This window comes from Vidua macroura, chromosome 3 (genome assembly GCF_024509145.1).
Source record: "Vidua macroura isolate BioBank_ID:100142 chromosome 3, ASM2450914v1, whole genome shotgun sequence".
In the NCBI taxonomy this organism is placed as follows: Eukaryota; Metazoa; Chordata; class Aves; order Passeriformes; family Viduidae; genus Vidua; species Vidua macroura.
In genome coordinates, this window is record NC_071573.1 from 1856764 (window position 1) to 1876909 (window position 20146).

At 37.7% G+C, this 20146-nt stretch overlaps 1 protein-coding gene across 19 annotated transcripts in view; it reads left to right on the plus strand.

Annotated features, from left to right (window-relative positions):
• Nucleotides 1-20146, plus strand: part of NRXN1 (neurexin 1) — a 673407-nt gene that overhangs the window by 321716 nt on the left and 331545 nt on the right. For 18 of the 19 annotated variants that reach the window (XM_053972550.1, XM_053972536.1, XM_053972532.1 and 15 more), the window contains 2 exons: nt 6588-6761; nt 12476-12595. In XM_053972550.1, coding sequence (XP_053828525.1) covers nt 6588-6761; nt 12476-12595 — 294 coding nt within the window. Of the gene's footprint in view, nt 1-6587; nt 6762-11474; nt 11502-12475; nt 12596-20146 lie in introns of all 19 variants that reach the window. The other variant, XM_053972537.1, reaches the window with a different exon arrangement.

A 20146-nucleotide genomic window follows, 5' to 3' on the forward strand; every position in this document is an offset into this window, starting at 1 on the left:
GCTTGGTTATCAGTATAGGGAACATGAAAGATGAAAGCCACCACCTGTCACATCATAAAACACCCTCTTGCCTGAAATATTTGAAAGGACAGATAACTCAGCAGAGCTTGGGCAAGTAAACTAGCCACCCTTTCCCTCCTTAGGTGAGAGAGGGCCTAAAAATGATAGAACGCATCACTCCAATAGGAAAAATATTTGAAAATACTATTTTTCTTAAAAAAAAAAAATAATAAAGTCACGTCAAAACCAAAAGACATCAACCACAAATCAATACTGAAGCTACAGAATGGACTCTTTGAAGTGAGTGAGTGGACATAAAACACTGAGTTTACATTTTCATGTTTTCCCTCAAGTGGTAGACAAAATTCAGTCAAGCTTTGCTCTAGCACCAAGCAAGCCTGTGAATGCACAGCAAAGTGCATATTCTCTGCTGCAAAGGGGGTTTGAAAAGCCATATGCTGGAGCGTATGCGCTGCAGAAGCTGTGTGGATGCAGCATTTAAGCCTTTGTCAACAGTTCTTCTGTTTATTAATGGGCTATGATCACAGCAGGCTTCTTGGTTTATGAGAAAAAAAAAGAGCAATTATGTCTCATCAATGTTGTTTTAAGGAGCAAACACTTTTTTTGATACGGAACAAAGAGCAAATGTTTGCTGAGGCTTGATGAAGGTGAGAAGAGACTCTAGAATGACCACTCATCCAGTATTCAGGCCCAGTTCCTCTTCTAAAGTGTGTGCTGCAATTTGAAAGAAACATCTCCGCTGTTCTCTGCCTATTGCACAAAGTAAATGTGCCAAAAGGTGGGTGATTTTGTTCACTGGGGAGGTGAGAAGCTCATCAAGGCCAAGCAGGCTCCCATGTTTCAGTGAATGTCAAAGACACCTGAATGCCCACCTGACATTTCCATTTGAGACAGCAGCCCTTGGTTGGCAACCTGGATAGCATCTGTTCTTTTGTCAGTGCATATTCAGCTCGTGTAGTAATTTATTTTCACAATTCAGTTGCCTTAAAAATACCATGAGTTGGGATTGTGCGGGTTGCCTTAGGATGAGCTCCACCATGAAGTTTGTAGTGCAATTATTAAGGTACTCCAAAGCGATTTCTATTGATCTGGTAACAGCAGCTCATCTGCTTTAGGAGGGATTGGAATAAAGTGAACACTTTTTTCTTTTGAGATTAGACTTTCCCTGTGGCATTTCTCAGTCTTTGCAGTCCTCCTTTGTCTTTGCCTGCCTGAGGGAAGAAGCTGTTTCATGCTTGATCATTTTGAGCTAGCATATTTGGAGAAAAGTGTGCCTGACACCTTGGCTTCACCACAGACAAATGTTCCTTTGTATTTTCATGTGTCATGTCAAGGGAATTGTGGAGATGCCTGCTGTGTTTTCAGAATCCACCACGGTATGGCAGGGCTATCCATCTCCTTCCTGGAGAACTTCCACCCTGGTACACCACAGAAGCACTCTCAGTCCTAGCCATGGCAGTGGTTTAGTACAATGTGACATTAGAAACATGTCAAAGCAACCTCTTCCAAAATGAAAGAGAAATTAGGAGAATAGCTGAAAGTACTTTTAAAACCAGCAGCACGACAAGAGATTGGGGGAGAGAATGTCTGCTCTTGGAGACAATGATGGATTTGAAGATGCTTTTGTTCAGGCATATAAAAATATTCCAGAGATATTGTCTTTATGGATTAGGAAAAGTCAAGCCACAATTCATTCCAGTGTTGTATTTCCTCCTTATATATATATATAATTTTTTTTTAGCCATACATGGGGCCACATTTGAATGAATGGTTTTCCTTTCTTGTCAGCAAAGGTGTTCAAGAAATGAACACCAGATATGTACAGAAAGCACACAGATTTAGGAGAGTAAAGAAGTCTAACCATATCCTGACTAAACTAATTGTTACCTGACGTCACAAATCTTCTGTACCAAACTGCTGCTGGTTTGTTAAGGGCTCCAGGTGCACCAGTCACACCTGAGCAGTATTCTTATCATCATAAACACATGGAAAAAAATTCCCTCTCTACTTATGTTTGAAGACAATGGTAGCTGTTAAATGAAGTTAATAGTTTTTGCCCACCAGCATATATCATGTAAGAATTCTCAGGGATGGAGAAAAGGAGAAAAGTCTGTGAAGTGACCTGTCAGCAATGTCACTAGTGCCAGATAATAACTCCTAATGCCTTCTGTTAGTTAGTCAGAAAATAGAACAGCACCTTCAATCTTTGTTTTACATTTCTTTGGTTTAGCATTTGCAAAGTTCTTATTTTGAAGAAATGCAGAGGCTTGGGATAAAAAAAGATGAGCTATTACAGGAGGACTTGGCATTTGTTTCACCAACAGTTGTGTGTGACTCACTGTTGTGTGGTGTTCTGCGTGCTTTTGCATAAGTGTGATTCCAATAATGAATACATTGAGAACTCGGGTTAATTTATTAGCTAGCAATTTGTTTCTGTGTTATATTTCCCTGTTATTAAAGCACTAAGTCAGAAAAGAGATTAATAGGAATAACTGAGGATCTGCAGTACCTGCAAAAGATGCAAATTAAACCCACTAAAATCTTCTCTTTACGTGTGCTTGTGGCATAACTGAGCAGTACCATCATTGCCAAGAGCAGGTCTAGCTCTGAAAGTGAGAGTGCTGCCTTCCAGCTGATTCCTCTGGCCTGCCATGAACGTGCCAGTGAGAACATGGCTGGGCTGGAGCACACTTTTTTTTTTTTTATCAGAAAAACTAATAGAGGAAACAATCATCCCACTCAAAAAAAAAAAAAAAAAAAAAAAAAAAAGTGATAAATCTGTGCGCTGACTCCTAGCACAAGAAAAAAGAGGAGAGTTGTGAGATCTGCTCTCAAGAAACTGCTTTATTTGGAGCTTTTCTAGTGATCACAAGGAAATCTTGGGTCACTCTCACCTATTTCTTTACTACCTGCAACATTGCCTATGACATTTGCTGCATATTTTCTGTAAATTGGCTATTTTCCTTTATAAATTAAAGAAAATCAGGCTTAATATAAGACAAACGAGATGTTTTCAGCAATACATTTAAAAATCAAAGTGAACTTTGGAAGAGAACATGAACTTCAGTTCCAGAAGCTGTGGTTAACACATTTTCAGTGGGTAGCATTGTAGCATTAGTGTTGCATTTAGGCTGCAGCCAGTTTACACAGTGTCATAAGCTTGTACTATTGATCTGATGACCTGTGGTACCTTACTCCATGAAATAACTTGCATGTAATTCACACTTGTAAGCAGGCAGCTACACAACAAGGGATTTGTTCTGGAGTAAAATTTCCAGTAGTGAAGCTGTGCTTACATAAGAAGTGAGAAAGAGAATCTGTGAGTTTGTATCGCACTATGTGGATTCTTCTGATCTCTTTAATAGGAAGAGGGAAAATCTTTTATCTTTTCTGAATATCTGCCATCACATGTTTGAGGTAAAATTTAATTAACAATATTTTCTGCAATCCTGTCTTGTCTGAAAGTCTAATGGATTGAGCTTTGTTGGAAACTACTTCTTCATTGAGATGCATATGAAAGTAGCATGTGATTAACTGAAATAAAAGCAACAATGGAAACATTTTGTGATGGCAGATAAGAAAAATTACAAGTGAAAAAAATCAGCTAATTTAAAACAAAAATAAAAATTTGAGTTTTAATTCCAGAACTTATCCCTTAGCAAAGTTTTATGTCTGAGAGAAAGTGCTTTTCATGCCAGCAGCAGCAAACTCAAAACACATATGGTATTAAACATTTGATATTAAATCTGGGAAGATTACCTCATAGTCATAAAAATACTTTTATATGCTTTATAAAAGGTGAAGTCTAATAGCCAGTATGGCTCCTCAGTACATATGATATGTATTTGTGTGTTAAGTGTGGACTACATGCACGTTTGAGTTTTAAAAGCAGAACTCAAAGTTATTTTGAACAGCAGCAAAATTCAAATAGTACCCAGAGCATCTGTAAAAATTGTATCTTTAATAGGATAAAAATTGTTTGTAAAAATTGTATCTTTAATAGTATAGAAAGATCAGTCTAATTATCAACACTCTTAAGGTACTGTAAGTAGGCTGTAGGGATGCAGCTTATTTAGACTCAATATATTGTACTTCACTGCATGTGATACCTAATTGGCAATGTTCCAGTGTATCCTTTCAGGAGAATTCATTCTGAGTTCCAGCTTATATGTTGGCACACTGACCTGGATTTCTGCTAGCCATCCATCATAACTGGCAGCCACTGCATGACTGTAAATAGCAATCTCAATAGGTTTGAGAGATGGATCTCAGGAATTAGCAGGGGATCAATGTGAAATGTTGTGGTTTTAAAGATGTAACTAATCACAGAATAAAAAGGGTTGCTTGGACAGTGTATTTTTAAAAAGAGGTTACACGTGTCATGTGCAATAGATCAAGTTTAACTTTTTTATCATACAAGTGATTTTCTTAATACTATTCCCTGGAATGGTCTCCCTCTTTTAAGTCTGTTGGGATCAGGGGAGATGAATTATCTCTCTATTCTGAGCTGGCAGTGACTGAAGGCACAAATCTTCAGGAAACCTGGAAAGGCTTTGCTTTCTAGATGTTCTGTCTGAGAAAATGATGAAGAACCTTTATCATGACACAAGTGTTTTAACTTTGTTTTCAGTTCAGCAGATGGAAAAATGCAGGACTCTTTCTGCTGTGAATGAATTAGATCCCATTTATGGGAACAGATGGATTACCATATTTTAATCTGTTATGTTTTACATTTTACCTCAGATTTATTAGATTTACATTGTACCTCACTCTAGAGGAAAGCAAGATCTTCTTTTCCAAATTATCTATATATAATGGATAAAGTTTGAGGTGTCTTAATGTAGGATGCTGCAAAGGTTGCAAAGACTTTTAGTTGGTTTGCTTATAAATTCTATATGTTAATGAGCATTTTCCTAAGCATGTTCCATTTCCTCTCTATTTCACTCATTCAAATCCAGTTGAATTTTAGGGATGATACGTAATGACTAAAGATTTTTCTCAGTCTTACAGACATTTATTTGTTTCAGGTTATTTCCTTGCAGGCAAACTGTAAACCATTGCAAACAGCACTAAATTGCATTCCTTTTCAAACAAGAATTATGCCAGGAGAAGCAGTAAAAGGTGTACCTGTGATTTACACCAGAGGGAGATTAAAACTAGCCACATGGGGTGGTGGCAACTGTACATTCTGTCACTGTAAAACCTGCCTGCAAAGCTTAGCAAACACTTAGGAAAGCAGCAATTTTGCATTTGAGGTCATGCAGAAACACTCTTTGGCACTAGAGCAGCGGGTCTTGTGGCCTAGGCTCCAAATTCATCCAGACTGAGGGTTGTTCTGGAAAGCACAATGTAGATTAGAATGTATATATTCAGATAAACTGCTGAAAATTTGTGCTGGCAAAAAAATAAATCCAATTAAAATAAAAAATAAATCCAAATCCAAAAAAATAAATCCAATGAGCATTTAATGCCTAAACAGAGACTGTGCTGTGCCTGCCTCCCTTCTCTGGCCAAGCAGCAGCCAGGCTCTTTTCTGCAGAATGTCCTCAGCAGCAGGTATGGAAAGCACCTGGTTAAACCTGCAGGTTGACACTTGAGGCACACTTAGGGAGGTTCTTATGGTTATGTTGGATCGAAAGGTGACTTTTCTGTCTGCCAGACACACCCAACACATGAAATAAATGTAGAGCCTGAATTGGTTTAAAACGAAAATCATCCTCCCCTCACTGTTGGAGAGGAAAGTTATAGTTGTGTACTTTCAAAGTAAGTCTATCACAGAGCTAGGAATTACTTGAAGGGAGAAAATCCCTGGTTTTCAGTCCTGAGTAAGTTGCCTGGGGTTCATCAGAGCAAGCTGTTTGTGTCTGCCATTAGAATCATTTTCTGCGGCAAAATTCCATTTGCTCAGTGTTCCTATTGCTGTTTTAAAGGCATCAAACTCCCTTTGCTCCCACATGAGTTTCTGTGGGGATAGTTGGTCATTTTTCTGTTTAACAGTGGTAGCTCTAAGTTTCTCCTTTCATGTATCCCTCAATCTTTTATTTCTTGGTGTGCTTCTGAGTGGATGATTCTGGATACATGGACTTCAGGTGGATCTTGTTGCCTTTTATCTCACTGTGCTGTGTCCACCACTGGCATGGTCTGTGGCCAGCCTCCCTGAATATTGAACAGTTATATGAACAAACTACATAGCAATTATTTGAACAAAAAGATGAACTATTGTGCCAGTGCTAGATGAGTTTCTAGATGGGGATTCTGTGATTTAATCCTCCTCTCTGCAGTAGGTGCAGCATGCAATAGCTGCATGTTTCCTGAACACGTGAGCTGACACATGGAAAGCATGCCCAAGTACTTCTAAGAAATCAGCCATACAAATTTGAAGTCTACATTTACATTTGAAGAAATACAGTCCTGCAATGCTGTAGTACCTTACGTGTTATCAGTGTTTGCTTTCTTGTACACTTATTTCAAAGGGTACTTTTTGGACGTTATCTGTTATTCAGCACAAAAAGGCCAGAAGATCAAGTGGGTTTTTTTTGCATCTAATATTTATTTCTCCTCACCAGGTGATTTGTATATTGGAGGAGTGGCCAAAGAAATGTTTAAATCCTTGCCCAAGCTGGTGCATGCAAAGGAGGGATTCCAAGGCTGCCTTGCATCAGTTGACTTGAACGGACGGCTCCCTGACCTCATCTCAGATGCTCTCTTCTGCAATGGCCAAATAGAAAGAGGATGTGAAGGTATTAAATATGCTGGTTTTGTTGTTTTTTTTTGTTTTTTTTTTTAATATACATATATACATTTTGTTTTTTTATATACATATATATATATATATATATATATCATATTGAAAGTACTGTGCCAATCCTGCAGGGTTTTTTTGATATTTACACTCCATATATCAAGAGACTATATTTTACCTGCTTCTAATTGATCTTGCTTCACCCCTTCTTACATAAAGGCTGTGTTTTTTAGTGTTATGGAGACAGGCATATGCCTGCCCTAAAGCACAGAGATTAATCTGAGAACACGAGTTAACTCCAGAATGTTAAATGTAGGTTCCCTACTTCCCAGTAGCAAGATTTTTTTTTCATGTGTTTTGTTTACTACTGATGTATTTTAATTAATGATAACAACAGTAACAATTAGCTTCAATGAAGTTCTTTATATCTTCATAACACGCAGGCATTAGTTAATGTTGAGACATTAGCTAAGTAATTCCAATTTTAAAGCAGACATTTTGAGTTGGTTAATTCAAGGCTAATTTTTGAAACTTTTTAATACCAATCTTCTATCTTCTGTATTTTTACTCATCCCTCAGATTAGCATTGATAGGAACCTTTCTATCTGAAATCAGTAACAGATAAATATGTTTTATCTCACAATATTATGTCCTTATTGACTCATCTGGTATATCATGAAATTTAAGTGAGGACAGAATTAGAAGAAGTGTATTTCTGATTCAGGAGTGTCAATCTCTAGCTATTTTTCCTGCTGTCATTTGATCCCACGTTATTTTTACTATGGTTTATGGAATAATTTGAATACATTTTCTGTCCCCGCATATCTAATTTATTCACATAATTCTGGATTTTGTGTTTATGTTCAATTTTATATGTTCTCCCTCCTCTCAAGTGCCATTCTTCTCTGGACAGAAAAAAATGTGTAAATGACATTATAAAATCTATTTCAAGTTGGAATCTTAATGACTTTGATATCAAGTTTGTTAAGTATGCAAATTGATATTGTAAAAATCCAAGGAGAGTTGGGGGTTTCTCAAGTTTTACGAGATAAATCTTCCTGGTGGATAAAGTCGTCTCCTCTTTTTTGTGCTTACAGTGCATTTGGACAGGTGGAACATTTTTGTTCTTTACCTCCTACTTTAAGTTAGCAATGTAAGTTCTATTGTTAGTACACAGAAACAGACACTAAAGCTACAGAAAAATAGAAGATGGGAATTTTGCATATGTCTTTCAGGAGTGCAAAAATATGTATTAGCTCGCCACTGAGTTTGGAAAATTAGATTCTGCTTTCTGAATGGTTTTAGCAATTCCATCCCTGCACCATCCTTCCAGAGAGTCAAAGTATGTCTTAATTCCATTATGCATTTCATAGCTTCTTTTGAAATTGTGTAATTTCCTAAACGAATTTTCTGTACTTCAAAGAAATATTGCCACAGGCCTGGTGTGTGAGTTCACCTTTTAAACCACTGGCACAACTTCAGCTATCAGCGGATTTTATAAAGCTACCAACAATTTAATAAAGGCCATAAAGCTCTTGTCACCCTAGAGAGTGAGTTTTTTCCAACACCAAAATCACCTGACACAACAAACTGGTCAAACCAGATGTGCTGCCTGGCTCCCAGGAAAATGTCTCCTCAAAAGTCTTCTGCCTGCAGAAGGAAATCTTTAACAACACAGAATGAAATATCCCCTTCCAACCTTTCTGCTTAACCTTGCAAGTTATCTCTTCCATCTCACTTGTTTACTTCCAGTCCTCATGTCTGACCCATCTGTCAATCTTTTGTTCGCAGACCATTGATTCAGATTTCCAAAAAAGTGTTCTGCCACCTAAAAGATGATTTAGGTCACTTGTGAATTCAGGTGCCTCCTAGAAAACCCTTGCATGCCTCAAGCTGCTCCTACCTCTGCTGCTGTGTCCAGCCAGGACTGTGTCCATCCTTACAGAGAGAGAGTTCTGCACCGATCTCACCCTGCCATGGGATGTGCAAGCCCTGGAGGTCGCCCAAGACTCAGGTCCAGAGAGCTCAGGACACAGCAGCAGAAGTAATTTCAGAAGTGTTGGTCACCACCACTCCCAAAGACAGCTGGTTTATGCCCAGTGTTAAGGCATCAGGTTCTGGAAAATCTGTCCTGAGAAGTGAGGCACTTGGATTTGTTGTTTTTCAGATTTATGGGACTGGATTCACCAACTTTCAGGTGCATATCAGGGGGGGAAAAAAGCACCCCAACAAATCTTTTTCTCTCTTTTGTCAAACTGTCAAACTCTGAAGCCACAATGTACTTCTAATTAATTTTATCTGTTAGATTTTGTACTTAAAATATTTATTTTTCTCAATAATTTGACGGTCATAAGTGCATTAAACATTTTGAGCAAAAGCACCCATGGGATTGCTGTGGCAAGTTGGAAGGTTTGCCTTTTGAAGCTTCAACCACAGGCAGAGAGATATCTCTGTCATTGAACATGAAACATAATTTCCACTTGGCAGAATCCACCTTCTTGACAAATTTTCAATGACTAGAACAGATAGAAGCTAACAGCTAGAAAGATAAATATGCTAGCTGGCTCTTTGAATTCTTAATGGCAAACCCCAAAGCCAGGCTGTGTCAACAGAATTTTCCTCCAGTCAAATTAATTTTATTTCCTTTTCCCACTTAAAGTAAAGTATGATAAAACCACAGTTTTTATATAGTTATAAGAAAAAGGCACCATGCATATGTGCATATAAAATATAATTTGTGTATTATATGAACTCTGTGAAAAAAATCACAATATTAACACACTTGAAGATTCTTGATGGTAAGATATTTGTTTTAATAATATATTGTAAAACGTATATGTGTCAGTTTATAATGTTTAATGTGATATATATATTGCATGTAAGCCCTCACATAGGACATATGTAAAGGAGATCACAAACTCAGACAATTAAAAAGTCTGCAGTGAAGGCTGAATAAATTAGAATATTTAAAAATTGAATATGAAAAAGGAAAAAGTGCTAGATAAGGGTGTGTTGCAGTATTTTTACTAACTACCTTATTACTTCAATATAAATAAATATAGGAAAATATTAACTTGTCAGGGTAAATATCATAGTGTTTACCAACATTAAACAGTCATTTTCTGTTCTTTGGGGAAAAATAATCCTACTTTTGCTAAAAGAAATGCTTATATGCAATGCTTATATGCAAGCTAGTCGTGATGGCAATTTTAGAATAATGACTAATATAGATAAGCCAAGAGTGCTAAGAATCAATTTAATACCAAAAAAAAAAAAACCCTAACTTTTTTAGTGAGATTGTATCTATATTTTTTTTCTAAATGTGTGTTTTCACATGCACTTGCTAATGTGCCTACAGGGTCCTGTAGTTTATGTACTTTCAAATCCTTGTGACTTCTGCTCTACTTTTGCAAAGATGAGGAAATTCAACATTGCATAACTAAAGTGTAAATAAATCCATGAATATATAACATTTAAACACCTACAGATATTTTCACTTCAGCTTTGTAAAGTTTCCGAGTAGCAGAATCTGGTGAGAAAAATTTGTGTCTTGTCAGCTGCGGGATTCTGTCATTATAATCCTCTGCTCAAGAAAGGGTGATGTAATGCCCAAATGTTTCAACTTCTATGCTCAGAACCCCAAAGAAAAAGGAAATCACTAATGTCTGCCTGCTGCAGTCAGCTATAGGTGGTGGTGGTATTTTTTATTATTATTATTATTATTATTATTATTATTATTATTATTATTATTATTGCTACTACTACTAGTAGTAGTAGTATTATCCTCCTAATGGGAGAAAATAGAAGTAATAATTTTGCCAAGACAGGGATGCAATGTACCCTGCCCTCCCTCTCAGTGACTTTGATGACTCTTCAGGCCCTGCTTTAGAGATTGAGCTCTGTCTCATTTAAAGGAAGAGGCCATGGAGCTGACTTAAATCTTATTGGTATGGATTTTTTTTAAATACCAGCGAATCAAAAGAAAATCCCACACTGAGATACTTGAAGGTCTAATGGAAAAGAAGTTATGAGGACTTCTCTCTGGGGTGTGATTTTTAATTTATTTATGTAATTTTTGGAGCAGCTTTGCTATTTTACCATCAATGACTGGCTGTTGGAATTTCAGACAGATATTGATGTGCCTCCTCCAAAACAATTTGGGATGATTTTATAATCCCAGAACCAAAATTTTCCTTGTAGTGTCAGGAGTTAGTGTGAAATGTGTGTGAGAGCTCATAGTAAACTGTGGTTCACAGTCTGTATTTCAGTCTTCATTCACCAGCCACAGAGAAAGGCCTAGAAAAAGACAGACCACAGAGGATGATGGTGCTAATTATTCTTTAATTCAGTGTATCTGGACATGACAATGGGCTAGTGAGGATTCAGCCATGCATTTACTCTGTTAAAGCATTCATAGCTATCCAAGGAAGAAAAAACCCCACACTTTTAATTTTCCTCCATTACATGTCATCAGCTCAATTAACCATTATATTTCTAGTAAAATACTGGCAAATTACTGCTTTCTTATTTTGGCTTGCCTGAAGATTTATGGCTATTAGCATTAATTTGTTTGCATTATATGGCATTTCTTTCTCTCTTTAACAGCAGCATGCACTTTATTCTGAATGGTTTTTTTCTGTGTTTGCTGCCATTTCAATATTGCTTACTAACATTTACTATATTTTGCTTTTTTTTTATTTTGCTGACAAAGTTGCATTGATGAAAGCTGATTTGCAAGGTAGATAGCCCTGTGTGTATTAAACAAGACTGAAACCCCCAATGCACAGTTGGATTTCTGTAATAAATGCTCTGTACATTTCAGAATTAAAGTGTGTTATTTCGTTGCTGATTTTGCCTTTCACACCTCTAAAACAATGGGCTAAATGAACCTTCATTTTCCAGCATTGCTTGCATAAAGGCTTTCAGTCTTGAATATGTTTGTATAGTGATTGCTTTAGTGCTTTGATCATTCCTTTTTGAAATTTCTTTATATTTCAGTAGTCTAGTTATGATTCTCTAGAAATAGAGTAGCTTTGGTTTTTTATGTGTATATCACATTTTGGCATGCCAGTTCATTAGTAGTCTGATTTTCTGCATTTCCCCTTTTAGAAGGAACCTGCATGGGATCCCCAAAGCATGTGAATTGGTTCTTGTCAACATTCCAGCCAAAGAATCCCAAATTGCTCTGAATTTCAGACCTAAATCATTTTAAATAATTCATGGGATTAAAATAATTGTAATAGCATAGCTTCATTTTATTATTTCTTAGAACTTGTTTCATTTTTCTGTTTCATTATCCAATCTTTCATATCCCAGAGTTTTGATTCCCGTGGCATCTGGCTTTGCTGTTTGAAATATATTTACAGGAAGAAATAATGAAGTTTTTAGACAACGTCTAGCCAGTTAAAGGTCTGACACGAGATTAACAAATAACTGACAACAAAGTTAACATTCCCACTCTACCTGGAATAATTCTGCTTCTGTTTTGTGCATTCTTATGTGTTTGACATAGTGATCTTACAACTAAAGCAAGCCCCCCCCCCCTTTTAATGTTACATGCTGCTCCAAAACCAGTGAGTTCATGTGCGTTTGACTTGGTAACTCTTTTTGCTCATTTGATTTGAGATGTTGGCAACTACTCAATGTGACCCACTGGGAAGTACCTTGCTCTGGGAGACGAAGTGCAAGTCCTTTTTTGTGTGCTCTCATTAGGCCCCAGCACAACGTGCCAAGAGGATTCCTGTGCAAACCAGGGCGTGTGCCTACAGCAGTGGGATGGATTCAGCTGTGACTGCAGCATGACCTCCTTTAGTGGACCATTGTGCAATGACCGTAAGTACACGGAAAAATGTCCCTCTGAAAACCTGAGGCAACGTTTGAAGCAAGTGCCTAAAGCTTTATGTTGTTTTAATATTCGATATCTAACTGGACTGGTAAACCCTGTGAAAATCTCTACGGCTTGTGGTAAGAACAAAGAATGTGCTTTTTAAATTTTGTACAATGTGCAGTATCAAACACAGGCAGAACTTGGGTTTGTTGCACTTGATTCTAAGTCTAATATACTGATGGTAACCTGCTTGATGCAGTCCCTTTCCTGCATAAATATTTCAAATGTTTGTTTTTTTTTTTTCCTGATTGAAAACACGTTTTATATTTTGTTATCTTAATGTAGCACTATCACAAGGGCTATAATTACTGTGAAACAGTTGAGAAGGCTTATTATCTCCCTTTGTGGATTTCTTTAGGTGACACACTAAATATGCCAATAATAAAAGCATGCTGAGTATTTGAGTTCTTTTAGATTTCATCTGAATAACACGCAGCAACCATCTGGTCTTCCAGGAAAAGCTTAAATGTGTCAAAAATAAGGGTCCTGATTCACCAGCTTCATAATGTAGTTTTATTCCAACCTAACCTTATTGATCTAAATAGAATTATGCAGGAGTGGTGGTGGAATAATAATGGAGAGCCATAATGTTCCACGGTAAATGATAAAAGTAAGCTGCTGACTTTTGGTTTTAATTTATCACATTTGTAATACCCAAATGTTGCACATTTTTATACCCATAAGAATATGGGATTTCTTTAAGGCATTATTTTTTTCTATTTGTGTACATTTATCTGAAAAAAAAAAAAGACGACTGATAATAGGAAATGTTGTATAACTGCCTAGTCAAGTATTCTGGATCTTTCTGTCTTGTTCTGGTTCTCCACTCTACAGCAAGGCATCTTGGACAAACCCAAAACCAGCAGAACAGTTATAATCTGAAAAGCTTTTGGCTCAAATTGTGTTTATCACAGGGCTAGGAAATTAACTGTATGCAAAAGCTAATCATTTATTCCCATGAAAGTTCCATAGTTTGAAAACTAGGGAAAGGATGAAGGGACTCATCCTGTTTCTCTGCAGTCGCTCTCATGGTAGAAATGAAATGTGGAATAGAAAAACTTTCAATGATTTGAGCAAAGGTTTGGGTTTACTTTATGTATATGAGTTTGCACTTCCCAGCAATGTACATGATTAGTCATATTGCTAAACATACATTTTTAAAGTTTCATCCCCCTACCTACTACAAGAGAAAAATGTTTCTGTTTTGCTTTTACGTTGTTATTTCTGTTTTGTGATCTTTTGAGCTGCTTCAGAAGTAACTAAAACCTGTGAATAGAAAGTTGCAGATATACCATCTAACAAAGGAAAAACTCAGTTTATAACTTTTAGTAGTAATTGTTGTGTGGACCTGGAATATTCTATTAATTATTTCTTCAAGTGTCAGGTAACGCATAAATTTGGCAAATTGATCAGCTTATTTAAGAAAGATATTTACCTGTGAGTGCTCATTTATACAGTAACATCATAGACTACACACAATTGCACATAATTGAGATATTTCACAATATGCCATGTCTGATGATGGTAAAGGAGTCCTTTTAGAAGCTGGTTGCTAAAAATACTTGCTTTATTCCCAGAAAACAAAAAAATTAAACTGTTTTTTTTTTCAATCTCAAGCATGAAATATAAATTTATCCTCAATACGGATGTTTTGTAATGGAATGCAGAGTCTAGAAAATATAATACATTTGCTTTCTGCTTTGTCTTGGCTCCTTAGATTAGTTCAGATACCAAAAAAAATCTGCAAAGCCCATCTAACAAGAGAGAATTTTTGTAGCGGTAAATGTGCCAGAAAGGAGGAAAAATGATGCTGTCAGTGTCATCTGCATGCTCCGAGCCTGCTCTCTGCTGTGTCTGGGAAGAGCATAACGGGAGGAGAAATGATGAAATGTTACTACAGCTTTTGAAAAGTGGCCCAGGCTGCACGCCACAGACTAAACTTTGTGGCACCGAAATAAGACAAATTCCCTTCATGTGAGGAAACCTTCCAGAGACAGGTCTGGAATAGCAGCTGCTTGTTGCTGAAAATGCATCCCCTTCAGGAAGGATGTAGGCACCTTCCTGAGCATCTTTCCACTGCAGATTGTGCGTGGAGCAACGCTGCTTGAGAGAAGCTCGGATTTAACCCAGTGTTGCTACTCAGGCAGGCCCTTGGCTCACTTTCCATGTGAATATACTGTTTTATTTAAAATGGAATGCTTAAGATGTCAAAATCTCATAGACAGAGATTTTTTTATTTTTTTTTTTAGACTCAAACCCCAACAATTCCCCTGTACTTGGCACTGGTGAGACCACATCTTGAGTGCTGCGTCCAGTTCTGGGCCCCTCAGTTTAGGAAGGATATTGAGATGCTTGAGCGTGTCCAGAGGAGGCAACGAGGCTGGTGAGGGGCTTGGAACACAAGCCCTATGAGGAACGTTTGAAGGAGCTGGGGTTGTTGAGCCTGGAGAAAAGGAGGCTTAGAGGTGACCTCATTGCTCTCTACAACTCCCTGAAGGGAGGTGCAGACAGGTGGGGTCGGTCTCTTCCACCGGGCAGCACTGACAGAACAAGAGGACACAGCCTCAAGCTACGTCAGGGAAGGTACAGGTCAGATATTAGGAAAAAATTTTTCACTGAAAGAATAATAAAGCACTGGAATTGTCTTCCCAGGGAGGTGGTGGAGTCACCATCTCTGGATGTGTTTAAAAAAAGACTGGACGTGGCACTTGGTGCTATAGTATAGTTGAGGTGTTAGGGCATAGGTTGGACTTGATGATCTTAGAGGTCTCTTCCAACCTCATCATTCTGTGATTCTGTGATTCTGTAATTGACCACTTAAAAATAAGTGTCAGTGGTAGCAAGAGAAGCAGTTAGAAGTACTTAGTGCCTCACCCAAGGTGATGGTATCTCTATGAAAACACAGTTAGAAAGTGTGCCATTCTTGCCAAAATGCTGGACAGATGAAGGAGGAGGGAACAAAACAACAGTCAGAGAAGAGGGATTGGGTGTTCAGATGGGTGGGTGTTTCACTCTCAGGCAGGATTTAACCCATCATACCTCACCTCTGTTTTGTTCCACGAGTTCTTAGGGGACATATCTAAGCAGAAATTTCAGTGATAAATTTGCCAAGGTGAGAGGGGAGCTGTCCAACCCCTCTGTTCAGAGCAGAGTCAGATTGCACAGGTTGTCTGGGTCATCCTCAAGATGAAGGCTCCATAACCACTCTGGGAAACCTGTCACAGTGCTCATTCACCCTCACAATACAAATATTTCCCTAAAGTTTAAATGATATTTCATATATTTCTGTTTGTGCCTATTGCCTCTTGTTCTGTCACTGGGCACCACTAAGAAAAACCTGTCTTTACCTCACATACATCAATTATTTCAAAACATTGATGGGTCCCCGCTGAGCCTTCCCTTCTCCTGGCTGAGCAGCCCCTGTTTCCTCACCCTCTCTTCATAGGAGAGAGCCCTTGGTGGCCTTTGTGGCCCTTTGCTGGGTAAGCACAGGTTTATTGCTGTGCTCTCATGTTGTTCTTGCACTGGGGAGCCCAGCACGTGGGGGCAGTGCTCCAGAATCATCTCAGCAGTGCTGAGTAGAGTGGCAGGATCACATCTCTCAACCTTTCTGCAACATTTTGCCACCATCTCTCTCATCTCTCAACCATCCTACATTTTACCACCGACGACCAGCGTTGGGCATTTTTTTTGCCACAAGAGCACGTTGCTGACCCACATGCAACTTGCTGACAATCAGGATGCTCAGATCCCTCTCTGCCAAGCTGCCTTCCAGCTGGTCAAGCCCTAGCTCGTCCTGATGTGAGGGTTTATTCCTCCCCAGGTACAGGATTTGGCATTTTTTGGGAGGTTCTTGTCAGTGCACTTCTCCAGCATGTCAGCATCCCTCTGGACGGCAGCAACGCGTCTGGCTGATCAAGCAACCACTCCTCCCAGCTTTGTATCATCTGCAATTTGCATAAATGTGCACAAATTGCCTTGCTGCATTTGAGCTGATGCTTTCTATGCATGTCCCATAGAGTATGAAGATCTGCTGTGCATTGTTCCTGGGCTTTACAGTACAAATGTTTCACAGTACAACTGTCTTAAATTTCCAAAACAGGAAGTGTGGAGGAAATAATGAAAGAAATGGTTTCATAGAAAAAGTTATAATACATTTCACTGTGCAAGATACTTCTTTAAATTTTGTGATAACAGTTAATTATTACTCCTGTGCCCTTCAGTGTATTATTGGAGGTGAATATGTGGAAAGTGAAATGAAGATTTTTTTTTTTTTAAAGTTCTCTCATAATAAACACCATGTGAGGCAGATTGTTTTCTTTCCTAGTCCAAGAGTGTCCCCTGTGTGTCTTCTAGGGGAGGAGGAGAGATTTAGGGAAACCCCTACAGAAAAAGAACTGGGTCACCTAAATGTAAGGCTATAGTTTTAAAAGTGTAGTCAGGAACAGCAACTAAAAAAGTTGCAAATCTCAGTAGTCCAGCGAGTATGAAGTGCCTCTAGACCCTAAGCCTTCATGGTGGCAGAGGTTGGCAGAGGTGGGAACTTTCAGTGTGCTGCAGTGTCTTGGAAGCAGGACAAGCTTGGACCCCAAGTTGCTGTCAGGTTAATCATGTTTTGCTTTTGATGTGGTCTGACACCAATACTCTTTAGATGTGATAGACAGGAGTGTTACACTGATTAATGTAGAGCTTGCAGCAGTGCTTTTTCCTACAAGTGGTATCATAAAGAGACTAAAAGGACAGTTAATGGCTGCTCTTACAAATGCATGCATGTCCAATGAGAAAATACATCATGAACATAGTGACCATATTTAACAGCAGCTTATGTAGGGAAAGGTATCCTCCCAGGGAAGTCATCTTCTTTTTTGTTTCTTTATAAGAGGGTTGAAAATTACTCTGGCACAGCAAAACAAACCTATAAGAGATCATCTGCTTTCTCTAAGTTTGCATTGGTTTTTACTCGGGCAGTCTTTCAATGCAGCCACATTAGTGAACGTAATGGCATGTTTGTGGAAACAAATACTGCTATTATGGCATGGAAAATAGCAGACATAAGAACATTGTCATATTGCATTAGTACAGAAGTGTTCTGTGCCAAATTACAGGGCAGCTTCAACACTGTCTGTTACCTTAAAGCAATAATGTATTGGTGTGGTACTCGTGCTAACTCACACTGTGTCAACACTTGCACCAAAATCCAGTTCTGAAAGGTTAGTGCTTCACCATGCAGTCTCTCCTGGCTAGGAATTCAACATTCAACTCTAAAAACTATTTTTAAAAGGTTCTTTTATTTTATTTTTACTCTTTATCAAGAAAAAAATCAAAAGCCCTAATTTAAATGGAGAACTATGTCAGTATTATAAACATGGCTTCACAAAAAAAGTTTGGTCTTTTTGATATTTGTTTTTATTACAGATATACCTTTCAGCTAAGACTTTACCTTTCTTTTGCCAGATTAAACTCCAAGTGTGTCTTGGCTTTCGTAATCCCCTTTCTGCAGTGGAGGGCTGAAACATGTATGTTTCCCAAAAAACAAATCCTAATTATTTCACATTGAATAGTGGATATCCCTGCCTGTTGCTGAGGAAATTAGAAACAAGACACTCTAAAAATACTTTAGTTTCACTTTATGAGAGAATTCAATATTAGAGAATTTGACATGATAACAATTTGAGAAAGAACCGAATTCTCTCTTCACTGTCCTGTTTGGAGGGTGTATTAAGTAATACTGAGGTACAATTTGAACCCCAAAACTTCTAAATATTGGGTCAAATGAGTGGCCTTATAAACACCAGCCATCTTCACTGAAGAGCTCAGATCAAAACAAGCACATTCTCACACTAAATGAGACAGGAGTCTTATACTTTGGGAAATGTAATAGCCCAGGTGCAAGGCAGGAAATTCAGTATTGCTCACAAGCATCTGTGGATATCCTGAGGCTTGCACTGTTTAATGTTTTCAATGTGTGCATACACATGTGAAAAAAAAAATCACTCACTATATTTGTCTTGTATAAAAAATGCAAGTATTTATAATTTCCTCTTGGATTTGCCACTGAATTTTTACAGTCTTCTGAACTCTTGTATGGTGTTGAGAATTTGGTGGTCATTTGCCTCTCACAATGTCTTCCTTCTCCTGGATTGCAAACCAGGGTGACACTCCCTTTGTATTATCAGTGTACACAGAGGATGGATTTAAATCATTCTGCTGCATATATTTCCTTCCCATTTATTAATAGATTTGACTGTTATGGATAGTGCACCTTTTGGACATTTTGACACCTAGAATGTAAGATCTATCTTGATGCTACTTTTGTGAGCAGGTTATATACAAAATAAAGAAGCTTAATTAATCCAGTGGCCAAAAGCTGAGCTAACCATAATGTCTACTCTCAGTAGAACTTTCCAAAATAATATTACATATTCCTGGCTAAGACTTTGTAGCTCCTAGCTACCAATAAACACATAACCTGCTATTAAGAAAAGGGATAGGAAATTCCTCAAGTGTATTTTAAAACACATTTGATTTTCATCTCCAGTAGCTGAGAATGGAAAATATTTGTCCCTGATAACATACCAGTCTAAATACTTCATATGATTATTTTGCCACTGAGACCTACTTTACACATGAGAAATAAATATAGCTGTGCACAAAATTACAGTGCAGGGCAAGATGGTAGAATGAGCTAATTGAAGAAATCTCAATTTGCTCAGCTTATATTTTCTGGTATCTCACTACAATCAATATCTGGAATTTCTGATGGCAAGTATCAGTGGCTTAATTTGTATAAAATTCAAAGGAAGTAGGACTTACACATGTCTTGAAAATGCAGAGAAGTTGAGGTGTTTAGGAGAATTAGGAAAGCTGTAAAAAGTGCAAGTGTTGCCTGTGGCTGTCAACCAAGATTAGTTATTTTTTTGTTGTTTTTATTAGAAACCTAATCAGGATAGATTTCACACTGAACTCTTAGGCCCCTGTGATATTATATGGCAGCACATGGTGCTTCAGGAAGAACTACAGAGCTGGATGCATAGATGACAACATTTTTTCAAGCCTTTATTGTCCCAACTCTGTTAGGTTTTTTATTTTTCTCCACTCTTTTATGTGGCTCTTGCAGTGTGTAAATTTGGAAGTATGTAAATTTTAGCTTTTTGCTAAGATATATCAGTCTATTAATTATGTAAGTGAACAGGCATGGTTTTCTTGACAGTTTGAAAGCAAGTTTAAGAATTTTTTTATTGTTTACATTCAAATTCTGGAGTGGTCAGTTAGGTGAGCTATCCATTCCTAAAACAGTTCAGGAATTTTCATTTACTTAAATCTGTTGCAAGCTATACCTTTAAAAAATGAAAATAATAGCAAGTGGTTTGGCAGTCACTGTAGAAATTCTTTTATGCAAGAATATTTCTAGCAAAGAGTATCAAGTATAGTATTAAGTGGGATACTTGATGCAGAAAAAAGCCAAAAAAGAACTTTCAAGGTAGCCAAAATACATT